The sequence below is a fragment of the Oenanthe melanoleuca genome, chromosome Z, assembly GCF_029582105.1.
Source record: "Oenanthe melanoleuca isolate GR-GAL-2019-014 chromosome Z, OMel1.0, whole genome shotgun sequence".
NCBI lineage: Eukaryota > Metazoa > Chordata > Aves > Passeriformes > Muscicapidae > Oenanthe > Oenanthe melanoleuca.
In genome coordinates, this window is record NC_079362.1 from 62,456,114 (window position 1) to 62,470,340 (window position 14,227).

Consider the following 14,227-nt stretch of genomic DNA (forward strand, 5'->3'; position numbering starts at 1 on the left):
TCTGTTCAAGAGATAAAGTGAGATTGATTTGGATAACAACCCTAATACCTACCCCAGAGACTAGGGATGCTGTCTCAGAGCTTGACCCACAGCCCACCTCAGAAATGAACCATCCAGACTGGGTGGGGCTTCTGGTGAAGGAGATACATGAGACGCTCCAAGTGCTGAAGGAATACACTTTCCCAGCTGATGGGAAACCCTCCCCCTACCTATAAGAGTGAGAGTCTGATGGTGCAGCAGTGGAACCCATCCTCCTCTCCAGAAAAATATCTTCTGTTAATTAGCCCTTGAGTCTCACTGCATGATTCAAAAAATTACATCACCCCATTGTGAGGTGCTTCAACCAGAAGGAAAGCTAAGCATTTCCTACCTAAACAGAATCTAAAATTTAAAACACCACAGGCAGGCTTTTCCCACTCAATTCCCAGAAGAAAACCAAGCCCTTCTACACCACCACTAGACCTCCAGAAAAAAAACTACACCTCTCTACAGAATCACTCCTTCAACAGAACCACAATCGGTCACTGCAAGTGGAGCCACCATTTAATCTGACTGCTACCAACTCCCTGACTGACAGGGTGTCAGGTTGTATTCTGACTGTCAGTGTCATTTTATTTTAATTTTCCTATTAAATTGAAATTCTGACTTAAGATCTCCCACTGGTTTGCTTTCAAACTGGCACTATTGTCCAGAAATGAATGCTTTCTTACACAAGGAGAGTCATTTCTCTTTTGCCTTTGAAACCATGGACACTTTCTACACCATTACAAAGAGATGAAAAATCCATGTTATTAGGCAATTATTCAAATTTCACTCAAGTATACATGATAGAATAAAAACAAAACAGCAATCTATGTCACAATTTAATTTTAATGGACTTTCATTAGTAAATTTGCAGATGGCACTAACCTGGGAACATGTGTTGATCTACTGGAAGAGAAGAGGGCTCTGCAAAGACCTGGACTGGTTGAATGCCTGGGCAGAGTCCAATAGGATGAAGTTTAATAAGTCCAAGTGTTGAGTTCTGCATTTTAGCCAATAACCCCCTGCAGTGTTACAGGCTGGGGATGGTGTGGCTGGACAGTGCCCAGGAAGAAAGGGACCTGGGGGTGCTGCTCAGCAGCTGACTGAACATGAGCCAGCAGAGTGCCTTGGTGGCCAAAAAGGCCAATGGCCCTGGCCTGGATCAGGAACAGTGTGACCAGCAGGAGCAGGGAGGTCATTCTTGCCCTGTACTCAGCACTGGTGAGGCCACACCTTGACTGCTGTGTCCAGTTCTGGGCCCCTCAGATTAGGAAGGACGTTGAGCCACTTGAGTGTGTCCAGAGGAGGCAACAAGGCTGGTGAGGGGCTTGTAACACAAACGCTGTGAGGGATGACTGAGGGAGCTGGGGGTGTTTAGCCTGGAGAAGAAGAGACTCAGGGGTGACCTTATCACTCTCCACAACTGCCTGGTCTCTTTCACCAAGCAGCAACTGACAACTCAAGAGGACACAGTCTTAAGCCACGTCAAGGGAAACAGAGGTTGGATATTAGAAAAAGCTTTTTGGAAAGAATAATAAAGTACTGGAATGGTCTGCCCCGGGAGGTGGTGAAGGTCACCATCCCTCGATGTGTTTAAAAAAAGACTGCATGTGGCACTTGGTGCCATGGTCTAGTTGAGGTGTTAGGCCATGGGTTGACTCGATGATCCTGAAGGTCTCTTCCAACACAGTGATTCTGTGATTCTGTGACTTATTATGGAAATTAAACAGTGTTTTTAATTAGATTAATGAAAAGTAATATAATCAAAACATTGGATTTTAAGTTTAGTATGTTTCTGTGCTGTCCAAACAAAGCTTATTTAATTAGAAAAATTCTAATGAACTCCAGCATCTTAAATATAGAAGCACAGAATGGTTTGTAAGTGACCTTAAAGGTCATCCAGGTCCTAGGAACCTTCCACTAGACCAGGTTGCTCAGAGCCCCATACAGCCTGGTCATGTGCAATTAAAGGGATGGGGAATCCACAAATTCTAAGGGCAAACTGTTCCAGTGCCTCACTACCCTCACAGTAATGAATTTCTTAATGTCTATTCTAACCTCTCCTCGGTTAGTTTGAAGCCATTCCCCTTTGTCCTGTCACTACCTGCCCATGTGAAAAGTCCTTCTCCCACCCTCTTGGGGACCCCTTGTAGGTACTGGAAGGTGCTACAAGGTGTCACTGAAGCCTTCTCCCAGCTGAGCAGTCCCAGCTCTCTCAGCCTGTGCCCAAAGAAGAGATGTTCAGGCCCTGTGGTCAGTTTAGTGGCCTCCTCTGGACAGGTCAACATCTTTCTTTTGCTGGGGGCCCCAGAGCTGAAGATGCAATCCAGCGGGATCTCACAGAAGGAGCATAGAGAGGGAGAGTTCAAATTTGGTTTTTTCAGCATCACAAGAATATTAATTCAGAAAGCATCACTAAGCATCTCTACTACCAAAGCATTAAGTACAAGTAAAAGTCTAAGTGAAAAACTGAAACACTGTGGTCCAAATTCTGTGAATAGATCAGGTATGCAAGATGTTCTGCCTGTGCAGAAGCGGACCACATTTTTTCTCAGACACTTTAAAAGGCAATGACTAGAAAAGATGGAGAATTTAGCAGCTGCTTTAAACAGGGAAGCAGTGCAAGTTAAATGTTCATTTCCTTGTCAGACTTGAAGATTACTTGGCAAGTGCCTGATATCCTGTGTTTCATTTAACATAAGCGTGCACCATTAAAAACTGGAATTGTATTTTAAAGAAAAGTAACTTTCCTAAAATGTTCCTGATTCACAGCATACATACAATCCCCAAAAGAAAAAGAACATTATGCTTAGAATTCAAATCATGTAAGCATCTATGTCAGATAATGTCCTGAGTTTGAAGGGACATGCAAGGATTTGCTTCCACTTGCATCTGTTTGAAATTTATTTTTAAGTTTGGATTAAATCAACAGTTGCATTGTCCATACCAGCCAAAAAACAGCTTTGATGATAAGACTGAATACAGTTTTGGCACAGTACTTTTTGGTGACTTTCCATGACAGAAGTACAGACAGTAAGGAGGATGAAGTCAGTAACTACTTAAAGATGGCCATAAGTTACTAGTTCCTTTTTGTAACAGAACAATGTTGACCTTAAAAAGAACATTTTCATTCTTTTATGCATTGTCTCATTGGAGATTTAGTTCAAAGAGCTGATCTGCCCATTTTTTTATAAAAGTTTATATCCCCTGACTGAACTACATCTCCTAGGAGTCAATGCAGTCTTCTCCAAAAGCCAGCTGCCTTATGACAGTGGGAGATTCTTTCACCTCTCATTTACTGTGGCCTCTGTGACAAAACTGTAGTCGGAAAAATGAGCAGAATAAATCAGTATTTAGCTTTGGTACGATTCCCTGACTTTGGCCTGCAGGGCATCACAGGTCTTCTTAGCATCTCCCAGCAACATGGCAGTATTTGGTTTGTAGAAGATGGGATTGTCCACCGCTGCATAACCAACTCCCAGAGATCTCTTCATTACAATGACCTGCACATAAAGAATTCATGCTTGAAACAGCAAAGCACAGCTACCACCCTTCTCAAACAAAGGCAACACAAAACCAACTTCCACAAATAAAGGAAGACAAACCTCTGACCAAAACAGGGTGCTCATAGTTATGAAACTGTATTTTAAATTATATAGCAGATGAATTGATATCCAGCCCAATTTCAGAAACATTTTGTTGTTAAAAGCAATATCTCAGATTAAGAGAGTGTGGACATTATTACATGGAATAAAGTAATGTGTAAAGTCAAAGCAAGATGTCCACTGATGACCATAACACTGAAGGGTTTTGAGACTTTAATTTTAAAGCGTTCAATTCCCTGATAGAAACAAAATTCAGGTAAGTGTTCACATAAATACTTGGCGCAACAGTCTCTTTACTACTGACCTGTATTACTTCACACATGGGACATAAAAAAATAAAACTAGTTTTAGCTATTAAGTGTCAAATTAGTTAAACATGGCACCTTCAGCAGAGAAACTGAGAAGCTTTACCTTAACTGTGTCAATGTTTACTTCTCAAATTGAAATATATAGCCACACATACTGTTGATAAACGTGTATGCCTGTGAATGAGTACTTGAACAGGTAACCCACAGAGCAACTGAGGCCATGACTGCATTCAGAACAAGGTATCAAAGATTTCACACCAAGGAAACACAAGTATATGTACTTTAGATCAGAGCAAAACTGTTAAGGTAACTAATCTGTTGATTCAGCTTGGACAGTCTAAGCGCTCTACTTGACTCAGCCATTCATTGTTTTGGGGTTTTATTTGGTTTTTGGGGAGATGGGATATTTGTTGTTTTTCAATTATTATTTTAACTTTATTTAAGTATATTATTCATTCTTGTATTTTCACTTCAGTATCAAAGTTGTCCTAACTTTAGTAAACTTAACAAAACAGGGTTTGTACAGAAATGTTTCAGGGTTACGGATGCAAACAGACCAGCATTTATTCAAATCACATTCTAGTAGAAGCACTCTAATTGATCTTTTCTATTGCAGTTGTCATTAGTCTCACTAAAGCACTTGATGATGATTATAAAATCATGAACAGTGTGTCACACTAGCAAAGCATTGACCATTTTGTTGGACAATTTGGAGAAAAGCTTTTGTGGAAACCAGAATAGTGGAAGAATCTTATTAGCTGATCCTATAAACCATGTTTTTAAAAGCTTGCTAAAGGTAGGCGATAACTCAGCTCTGTTAATCTCACCTGTTTGGACTTCCAGACCTCAAGAACCGGCATTCCAGCTATGATAGAGTTCGGATCTTCCTGAGCTGCTGAATTAACTGTATCATTTGCACCAATTACAAGGACCAAGTCAGTTTCTGCAGCAAGACAAAGAAAATAACACTGATGAAAAATTATCTGAAATCAGAACACTGAGGCTGATGCACATTCTAGGCAGAAGAACTCCTAATGGTTAAGCATTCATACAAGTATTTTACAAACTTCTCAGGCAAATTATATGTGAGAGTTCAAATGTGCTGCCAGCTACTTCTAACAAACTGCACACATCTTCAACCCAGTTTCAAGGGACTCATTAAACCACCCTGCCACACAAAATTTCAATCCTTTTGATACTTAAATGTGGTTGAATACACACATAGTATCATAATTTTCAATTTTTTTATGCCTGGCGGTTTTTTTTTAATATTCTTCTGAAAAACCTTTTGCCAGCAACCTTCTGCCTTTTAAATAAAGATGTAAGAAAGCAAGAAGTTGCCAGTACAATGCTGTACAGGTTTGCAGTACATGACAGGGTCAAGTAATCTACAACACCTGACCTAAAGAAGTAAAAATAATTTTCCCCTGTGGAGACTGGGAAGTAGCAGACATAATTTTAAGATACATCATTTGCCATTTACTTCACAGCTACAAGCAATTTTAAAAAAAAGCTCCCCTACCTCCTCCCCCCAAAGAAGACCTGTAGTCCACTACAAAGAGAAACTAAATGGCTTGATTTCTTGACTTTCTATTGTTAAAAATCCCTGTGCAGTGCAAAAACAGAATCAAATAAATAATCCAATCTACTGGAAACTTATGGCTCATGTGCTAACCTGGGAAGTCTTCATTGATTTCATCCATTTCCAGCACAATATCATAGGGAACGCCAGCCTCTGCTAGCAGTACATTCAGCTGACCAGGCATACGGCCAGCCACAGGGTGAATACCAAACCTAAAAGGGAAGAAACCCCTTTAATAAATTTCGACCACTCTGTTTTATATATCAAAATTGTCACCTGTGACTTACAAGGCTGAGAAGTTCCTAAGTATAAGCACAAATGACAATTAACAAAATGAAACTCTTAAACAGTTCACCTCCCAATCAGTACCATAGTTCAAGCCTTGTGACAGACTTTTACAAATGAATATTTTAATTCCAAAACTACAATTCACATTAATAAGTTTTTCAGGTCCCTTACATCACTGAAAACACTACAGACTAAATAAAATTTCCATGAAGAAAGCAGGAGACCATGCCACCTTTCTGAAGCAAAACCACTCCAAGACCTAGAGATGCCCTTGGTCAATGACTTTATTTACTCAGGTACAAGAAACACTTGTATGAATGCTTTCAATCCAACAGAAAAATTAGCAGGAGATCTACTTCAAGCACAAAAGAATGCCTTGCTGAATTAGGCTAATATGCCACTTTCTTCTCAGGATTGACCTTAGGAGGAAATGAAAAGGGTGACCAAAAAAAAAAAATAATGGGGACTCAAAAGGTAGAGAGCTAAGAAACTGTAACAGTTTAAGCATAAACATTTTTTAAAATGTTTTCAGAACAGCTCAAAAACAACTTAGAGAAAATACACTGCTCATGAGCTACTAAAATTTCAGACAGACCAACAGGGTGGCACCTAGGGTGCTCAGGCATGCATGCAGATCCCTAAGAGTAAAAAACCTGAAAATGCCAGAATGGAGATGTTAAACTGATTTAGCTGCAACCACCAAAGATGTATTTGGTTAGAAGCAAATCTTTTTTCTGCTGGTACTCTTCTGATCATCTACTGGCCATTACAAGTAAGGCATATCCATGTCTAGTGTCCTGTGCACTTTCTGTCTTTCCATCTCTGAAGCTATCACCAGATGGAATGCCGACTCACACATGCCAGAAGTGCCTCAGATTAATATTGTATGGGGCTGAAGATAAATGGTTAATTCAGAAGTCTAGAGATACTTTGGAAGAGAAGGAAAATAGTCAAGAAAAAACTTGGATTTTTTAATTCTTGGATTTTGGAAGAGAAATTTCTGAACAGAAATCCAAGTAAGTCAGGAATTAAATGAAAGTAATTCAGAATTCTTCAGAAAGGAGAGAATTACTAATAAATCAACTTGAAAAGACAGATGGATTGTCATATACTTCTATTTTCAACTCCACTGAGATGGGAATGGATAACATAACACTGACGGACCACAAGTCACAGTCCAATCAACACAGATCACTTGTGAATTGAAGACTGTACAAATACATCCTTAAATGGGCAACAGAGCACTCTATCATCAAGGCAACACTAATACAACAAAAAATGAGACACTTGGAACCCCAGCAACAAAATTAAGGACATATGATTAATCCACATAATTCTAGATACACTACAAATTTAAGCTCTAGGTCGAACAGCAGGATAAAAGCTAGTTTTAAAATTAATGTTTTTAAAGAAGAACAGCAATAGATTGTATTCAGCTAGTTAACATTTGGGACTGTGTTGCAAAGGCTAATACCTAGAATCTGAAGGAGAGAAAATATACAGCACAAATTACTAACAGCTTATGTTTCACACCACTCACTCAGTAATACAAGCCATGTGTAGTACCGCAGATATATTTTAAGTATAGCAAATTTGATCACTAACAGTACAGTAGGAGAACTCTTATTCTGAAGTACCCTTGAGAAAACTCATCACTCCCCTGGCAGTGAAAATAGATTTTCCAACAAAATTCTCTTTTGTGTCTAATAAAATTATTGGAGTGCCTTTGTGACCAAAGCTGCTTTGGCAATACACAAAACAAAATACTCGTGAGGCTTCTATTAAGTATTATATACACATACAATCTTATTTCAAGGGCTAGAAAGCCAAAATTTAAGCTGCCAAGAGAATGAATTTCACCTTTGGCTTCACCATTCCTGGCAAGAGGCAAGGAAAGAAGAAAAGAAAGGGACAAATTATCTTCACAAAGTAAGAGTTATGGCATGAACCATCAGTAGGTAGATACTTCTGACAGACTCTGCTTGAAACCACATACTGTGTATTCACAAAGTTTGAGAAAGCTGCTCATACAAAAGCTTTTTTGGACAAATATTGGAGACTCCCAAAAGTCTGTTTGTAAGAGTCAGGTAACCAAATATGAAAGTAGCTTTAATTGAATTCCATTGAACTTGGATGTGCAAGAATGTAAAAAAAAAAAAAAAAAAAAAATTATAGATTCCCTAAGGCTCTCATTATGTCACAAGGTAACATTTACACGCCTCCAGAGTGAAATCAGCCTGTTCAATAAAAAGCAGGATTCAGAATTCAGGTAAACATGCAAAACAGATACCAAAAATCCTTGGCATCTCATAATGTGTCTAACAAAAGCAACAATCTTGACTCCAACTCAGAACAGCAGCAGTTCTTCTAAGCTATGTGCATTTGAGCAGGAACATTTTGTTACATATGCTGTCTCAGACATTCATAACATGAACCTCATTCATATTCAAAAAATTAACACAGAAATTATTTTAAAAGGGAAACAGGTTTTATGGCAAAAATGCTTTCAAGTGAAAAATTGCAGTCTTTGATATTAGTTTGCAGGAACTCCCTTAGGTTTGTTGGTTTGTTTATAAATCAAGAAGAAATCTTAAATCACATCACGTAGTGTATGACTTGAAACATTATTTCTGGTATTTCACTGAAGAAATTTTTGTTTTGATCCTGACAGCATAATGTGGGGCTTGCTTACCACCAGCAGTTGTCAAATACTGAAGTAAGTGTACATCACCTTGCTACTCACACTTCATGGGTAAATTGCATGAGGCAAGGATATTCAACTTTTTAAACCAGCCTCTAATGGATACCTTTTAGTTTTACAAAGACAACACAACACACAAGTTTACATTTTGAACTTTTTCAAGTAATACAAGAAGTGCAGCATTTTATTTTAAATTTAGACTAAATATCTAAAACTCCTGACATACACATATCTAGCACCTTCAGCAGAAAAAACACTTCATCTGGAGTTGGGGTATATAGATAGGACTGAAGGTGGACAAATTAGTATGAAGTTAGTAGTATCAAAAAGACAACTATTGCATGAGAAATGACTGAAAAATCTCGAAACAGAAATTACTTTTCACACAGTTCATAAAGTCAGTATCTATCTTTATTACAGCTGGCTAAATAACATTCTTGTAATCAATACTGAAATAGCTGGCTCATAAGAGCAGCACATAACCCAGTGCAGAAGTGTTTCAGGATAATTTCATCAGTGTGAAGATAGGGCTCCTGTCATTATACCAAAGCAGGACAGAGCAAAGCAATATGTGGACGGTGCCTAATTTAGCTTACTCAACATTTTAAATGTTGTATTTGCTCAAGGGTTTGGCCTCACTTACAGCTCCTATCTCATTCACTATTGTTAGACACCTCTCTGCAGCTCTGTTTTCAGTACAAACAACAATCCATTACCTTAGGTCACAGGAAGACATTTGATTAGAGCTCAACCACTAAGGTATCAATAAAAAATATTAAAACCACAGGTACAACAAAATCAATACTACCATATTTTAAAAAATGTAGAAAACTCTTGTTTTCATGTTTTCAAAAGTAATTACAATTCTCCGGCATCAAAAGACAGAAATCCAAGTCCTCCAAGATATCTGTCTATAAAAAGGTTAAAAAAACCCAAACCAGAACACTAATTTAATAGAAGCTATTTTGAAAGGCTGTTATATGGTGATGTGCATGTCTCTCAACTATGAATTCCCAGAAAGTCAACTTATTAACTATGTCATTATTTTTAAACTCTACACAAAGCACAATTTTAAGAGTCCTTCCATACCAAAATGCATTTTTCTTATCAATAACATCTTACTATGCAGAAGAACAAAACATATTGATAGAAAATGTCTTAGAAAAGTCTATGGTAAATACTGTGGTAAAAACTAGGACAGTTAGCTGGATGTGGATATGGAGAGCATTAACAACCCTTGCATATATGAGAACATACAGTTTTAGACTGTAATTATGTTTCTATATACAAAATTACTAGAGAATATAATTTTATTATATAGAAAAAATCAGAATTTCACAACCAGGGTTCTACAAACAACATAACATGTAGTTGATGAACTTTAGTAAGGCAAGAACTTTCAACAATTTACTTTCTTCTAACTTTGCAGAAATATAACACCAGTTGTAGAACAGCCATTTCCTCTCCAAGGCCAATAGATTCTGGGAGCTATGGGATATAGCCTATAAAAGTTTTGTTGTTTATCCATCCATGACAAGGGAAAGCTATACTCAAAGCTCGGTAATATCCAACTTTCTCTGTGACTTTACTAATGCATTAAAGATGTGATCTGCTCCAAGACCATCTCAAGTGAGCAATGATGTTAGCTATGCAACTGAGTAACTAAAACAGTCTAAAGTTTCCAAAATCTCTCCTGTATTTCTAAATTTATATCCTAGTCAAAGGTTACACATCATGTTATATAATCTGCGGTCTTCACTGAGAATGTTATGGCTATAGGCAAAGCAAATTAAAACAACAGCTTCTCTGGATCAGTGGTGAGCCATGAAGCAAAAAACCAGACCATATGACAGTCACAATTTTTCTTGGCACACGATGGGCATTACAGACTGATGCAATCCTGTGTCCATGCTGGCAGTCCTCCACAGCGTGTGTGTGAGAGTGTCACTACATCTGGATGGTGAGAGCATTAGGGTCCCGAGGCACTCCAGGCCTACTGAAACCAGAGGACAACAGCTGCACTCAATGAACACCATGGGAGCTCAGCAAAGTGATGAAAGGCCTGAATTACCACAAACTGTAAATACAGATTTATTTCATTAAAATAGTAGGTAATCACTGCAGTGATCCCTTCCTGAAATTGACTCACTTCAAGTATAAGCCATTTATTTCAAGGACTCATTCACTTTTCTCCCCTGCAAAGCCAACAAAAAAGGCAAAAATAATATTTTTTTTTATTTCACCTAAGTTGCTTAAAAAAAAGCTGACCCCCCACAGAAGCACTGAAAGGAAAGCCAGAAGTATAGAAGACTGTCATCGCATTAGCCATGAAAGAGTTTTTTTTGTTGCACAACTAAGGCATCTTTAAATGTTTTAATGCAATCTGGACACACACAGAGATGCTGCTAAACATGGAGAAACAAGGTGTGAAGACTGCTTCAGAAAGCAAATACACCACCACACACTCTCATTTCTCATGTATGCACAAATAAATACGTTCATAAAGCAACTTAGTATGCAAAATCGCAAAATCCTGGTTAAACACTAACAAGTTATTTCTGCTAAACACCCTAGAACTCTGCTGTTACCAAAACAATGCTGTAATACACCGCAAAAGCTTACATACAACTTTTTAATAAGGCTGGAAAAGTAGTGGAAGAAGAAAAACAAAACCAAAAAATGCTAATTACTAGAGGACAGATTCCAAAGGGCAGTCACCATCTAATTGAAATAAACATATGGAAACCAAAGAATGTCTGGCAAACCAGTATCTGCCAAAATACCTCATTGGAAATGAAAACTGAGCCTCAATTGATTTTAAAATATTAAGTTATCATAATTAGAAAACAAGCAAAGTTTCAAACAATCAACAAGAAAGACATAATGTTTGCTTTCCAGTACTTTCAGAATCTATAAGGTCTACAGAAAAACTGAAGGAGGAAAGGACTTGAGGCCAATACTGGCAACCTAAGAATTATCTCTGCTTTTTGGAACAGCACTCCAGCAGAATAAATTCATGAGACTGGAGACACGCACTCCCATAATCCTTTCATGAGATATTCAAAGAACTCTAATAGAAGTCTTGCCTGAAATAGCAAAATCTTACGGGAGCCACATAAGTGTAGGTCTAAGTTGCTTAATGATTTGGAGTATCTGCCTTGAGAGGAGAGGCTGAAAACTGGGATTCTTTTGCCTGCAGAAGAGAAGGATCAAGGGAATCTTTACGTTGTGTATAAATACAGATGGAGAGTGTAAAAAGAGCCAGATTCTTGAATGGGCAAGAGGCAAGAGCTGCAAATTGCAACATGGAAACAACTGGTTTTACCCTAAGGATGCCTGAACATCATAAGAAACTATCCAAAGAGGCTGTCAGTCTCCATCTCTGGAGACAAGATAGTCAAAATCCAATTGGACAAGATTCTAGGCAACTTCTCCAGTCTGGTCTGAGAAAGGGGGCTGGATGAACTAGACAATCTCCAGAGATCTCTTTAACTTTGCTATTCTGTGCCTCTGTCAATGCTGAAGAAAATGTTAAACCAAAACTAAGACTTTTTAGGTGTTTTAACAGAATGAAAAAAGAAACCAAACCAGCTGTAATACTTTTCATCAAGGAAAGCACTTACCTGACATTTTTCCCTTGTTCTCTCAACATCTTCACCAGATCAGCTATTGGGTACTGAGCTTTTGCTGCACACAAACCATAACCTGAAAGAATTTCAAAATTTTAACCTATTTTCCTGTTTTAGTGCAGAAAGACTAGTTGTAACTACTAGTTACTAGTTGTAAGACTAGTTGTAAGACTTACAGACAGTAAGTGTACATTCCACACAAAGAGATGCTCTCATAATTAAAACTAAATGAAAGAAATAACATAAATAAAAAGAAATAAAAAAGCACACGAGATTCTCATATGTTCCTAGCCTGACTACTGTAATTAATCTTTTTTTTGTTCTCCTGACCATTTACAGTGCAGTGATGCGACACACTACAAAAGCACTTATTTCACCTTCACGAAAGACATGTTCCTTTCTCTATCAAAAGAGAATGTTTCAGACAGGTACTTTGAAAAATTGATAAAAGGGCAATTGCCAGGTTACTTCACAACTATTATCTTCAACAGAATTTCAATCTACATAATGCAAATCTAGTAGCTGGAGATGACTTTTAGCAGCAAATAATCTTTTCAGTCTCTCTGAGCTAATTTATCAGAGCAACAATACCTAGGAGCAAAACAAAAATCATATATTATTAATGATGTCCTCAAGGTTGGACCACAGGAGAAAGAGACAAACTCCTTGAAGATGATTGCAATGTTTCATTAGAAACAAAGGTAGCTTCCCAAATTAGAACCCTACCACACTGAGGGTCTCATTAAAGTTGAAGCAAAATGAAAGTTGACTTTGCATTTTAGCATTCTTCACATTCCAGCACTAAAATAAGTTTAAGATGATAGTTATGCCATTCAGTTGAAGGAGAAGTCTTGTACTATCCCCTACCTGAGTTTTCCTTTCAGGGAGCATGCTACTGAATGACATGAACAGCCAACATAATCATTTCAGACAATTCAGATTTTGGTTTTCAGGTTGGGTTTTTTGCTTTAATTACAGTATTTATATTAACTATATGGGTGTTTTGTTTTTTTTGTAAACCAATGCAGAATTGAGTAAGTATATGAGACGTGTAAATAAAATCCTGTCTTTCAGGATTTAACAGACAGATATATTGGTACCATTGGTACTGTGGTTGTACTTGGAAATTCAGTTAATTTTGTGTACAGCTGTTTTGGTGTAAGCTTAATTTACAAACGATAAGCCTTTGCTCTGAAGAATTTAAAATGCAAATAAAAAGGACAAACTTTGAAGACACATACACAAAGAAAAATGAAGTGGCACACATCTCTGCACTGGGTAACAATACCTGACAAGAGAACAAAAACAAATTATATGGACCTGGTCAACATTTGATATGCTGCTGCCATGCTTCAACCTCAGGCTATATTTTTTTGTTTGTTTTGTGTTTTTGTTTGGTTTGGGTCTTTTTTTTTAAAATTACATCCTCTGAACATCTTGCTGTATAAGTCAAGAGAGTCTTACCTGGAGTAATAATAATACTATTGGCTTCTTTTATCATTTCAACTGCATTGTCCACATTGATTTCTGTGTGAGTTCCAGTAATTTCCATGGGTTTCCCACCAGCTGTTGATGCAGTGCCATAGCCCCCAAGAATCACATTTGCAAGGGAACGGTTCATAGCCTGAAAGACAGGATGGTTTTGATCATATAAAAAATAAACGTGAGAGTCCACAAAGAAAACTTCTGAAAAAGTGTTCTGAAAATATTAAAGGCTTCCTGACAATAAACTTTATAAGCTGGTTTTGCCTTCTTATAACCCAAAGACTTTTAAAACAGGCTCTTTAAAACAGTTTACCACAGCATTCACCAAATATCATCTTTGAACACATTACATTACACACGTATTTTCAATATTTCTCCAAAACAAACAAAACTATCCAAATAGCAAGTATTGGTCTCTTTTTGTTCTTAAAAGGGAGGAATATGAAAGAATGCATGTTTGATGACGGAGTTTCTAAAAATGTTTTTACATTGGTATAAACACACACATTTTTGAAAGATACTTTCCATAGTTTTTAACCAATTCAACATGTAAACACAGCAGTGCTCCATGACAGCATGGAATCCACAAAGCTCTTACAGGTAGT

General features: G+C 37.6%; 1 protein-coding gene across 2 annotated transcripts in view; it reads right to left on the reverse strand.

Annotated features, from left to right (window-relative positions):
* Positions 1-850: 850 nt before the first annotated feature.
* Positions 851-14,227, reverse strand: part of NNT (nicotinamide nucleotide transhydrogenase) — a 41,912-nt gene continuing 28,535 nt past the window's right edge. For both annotated transcript variants that reach the window (XM_056514791.1, XM_056514790.1), the window contains exons 18-22: positions 13,602-13,761; positions 12,132-12,213; positions 5,613-5,731; positions 4,765-4,880; positions 851-3,527 (exon numbers count right to left, since the gene is read on the reverse strand). In XM_056514791.1, the coding sequence (XP_056370766.1) occupies positions 3,378-3,527; positions 4,765-4,880; positions 5,613-5,731; positions 12,132-12,213; positions 13,602-13,761 (627 nt within the window). In that variant the 3' untranslated portion in view covers positions 851-3,377. The remainder of the gene's footprint in view (positions 3,528-4,764; positions 4,881-5,612; positions 5,732-12,131; positions 12,214-13,601; positions 13,762-14,227) is intronic.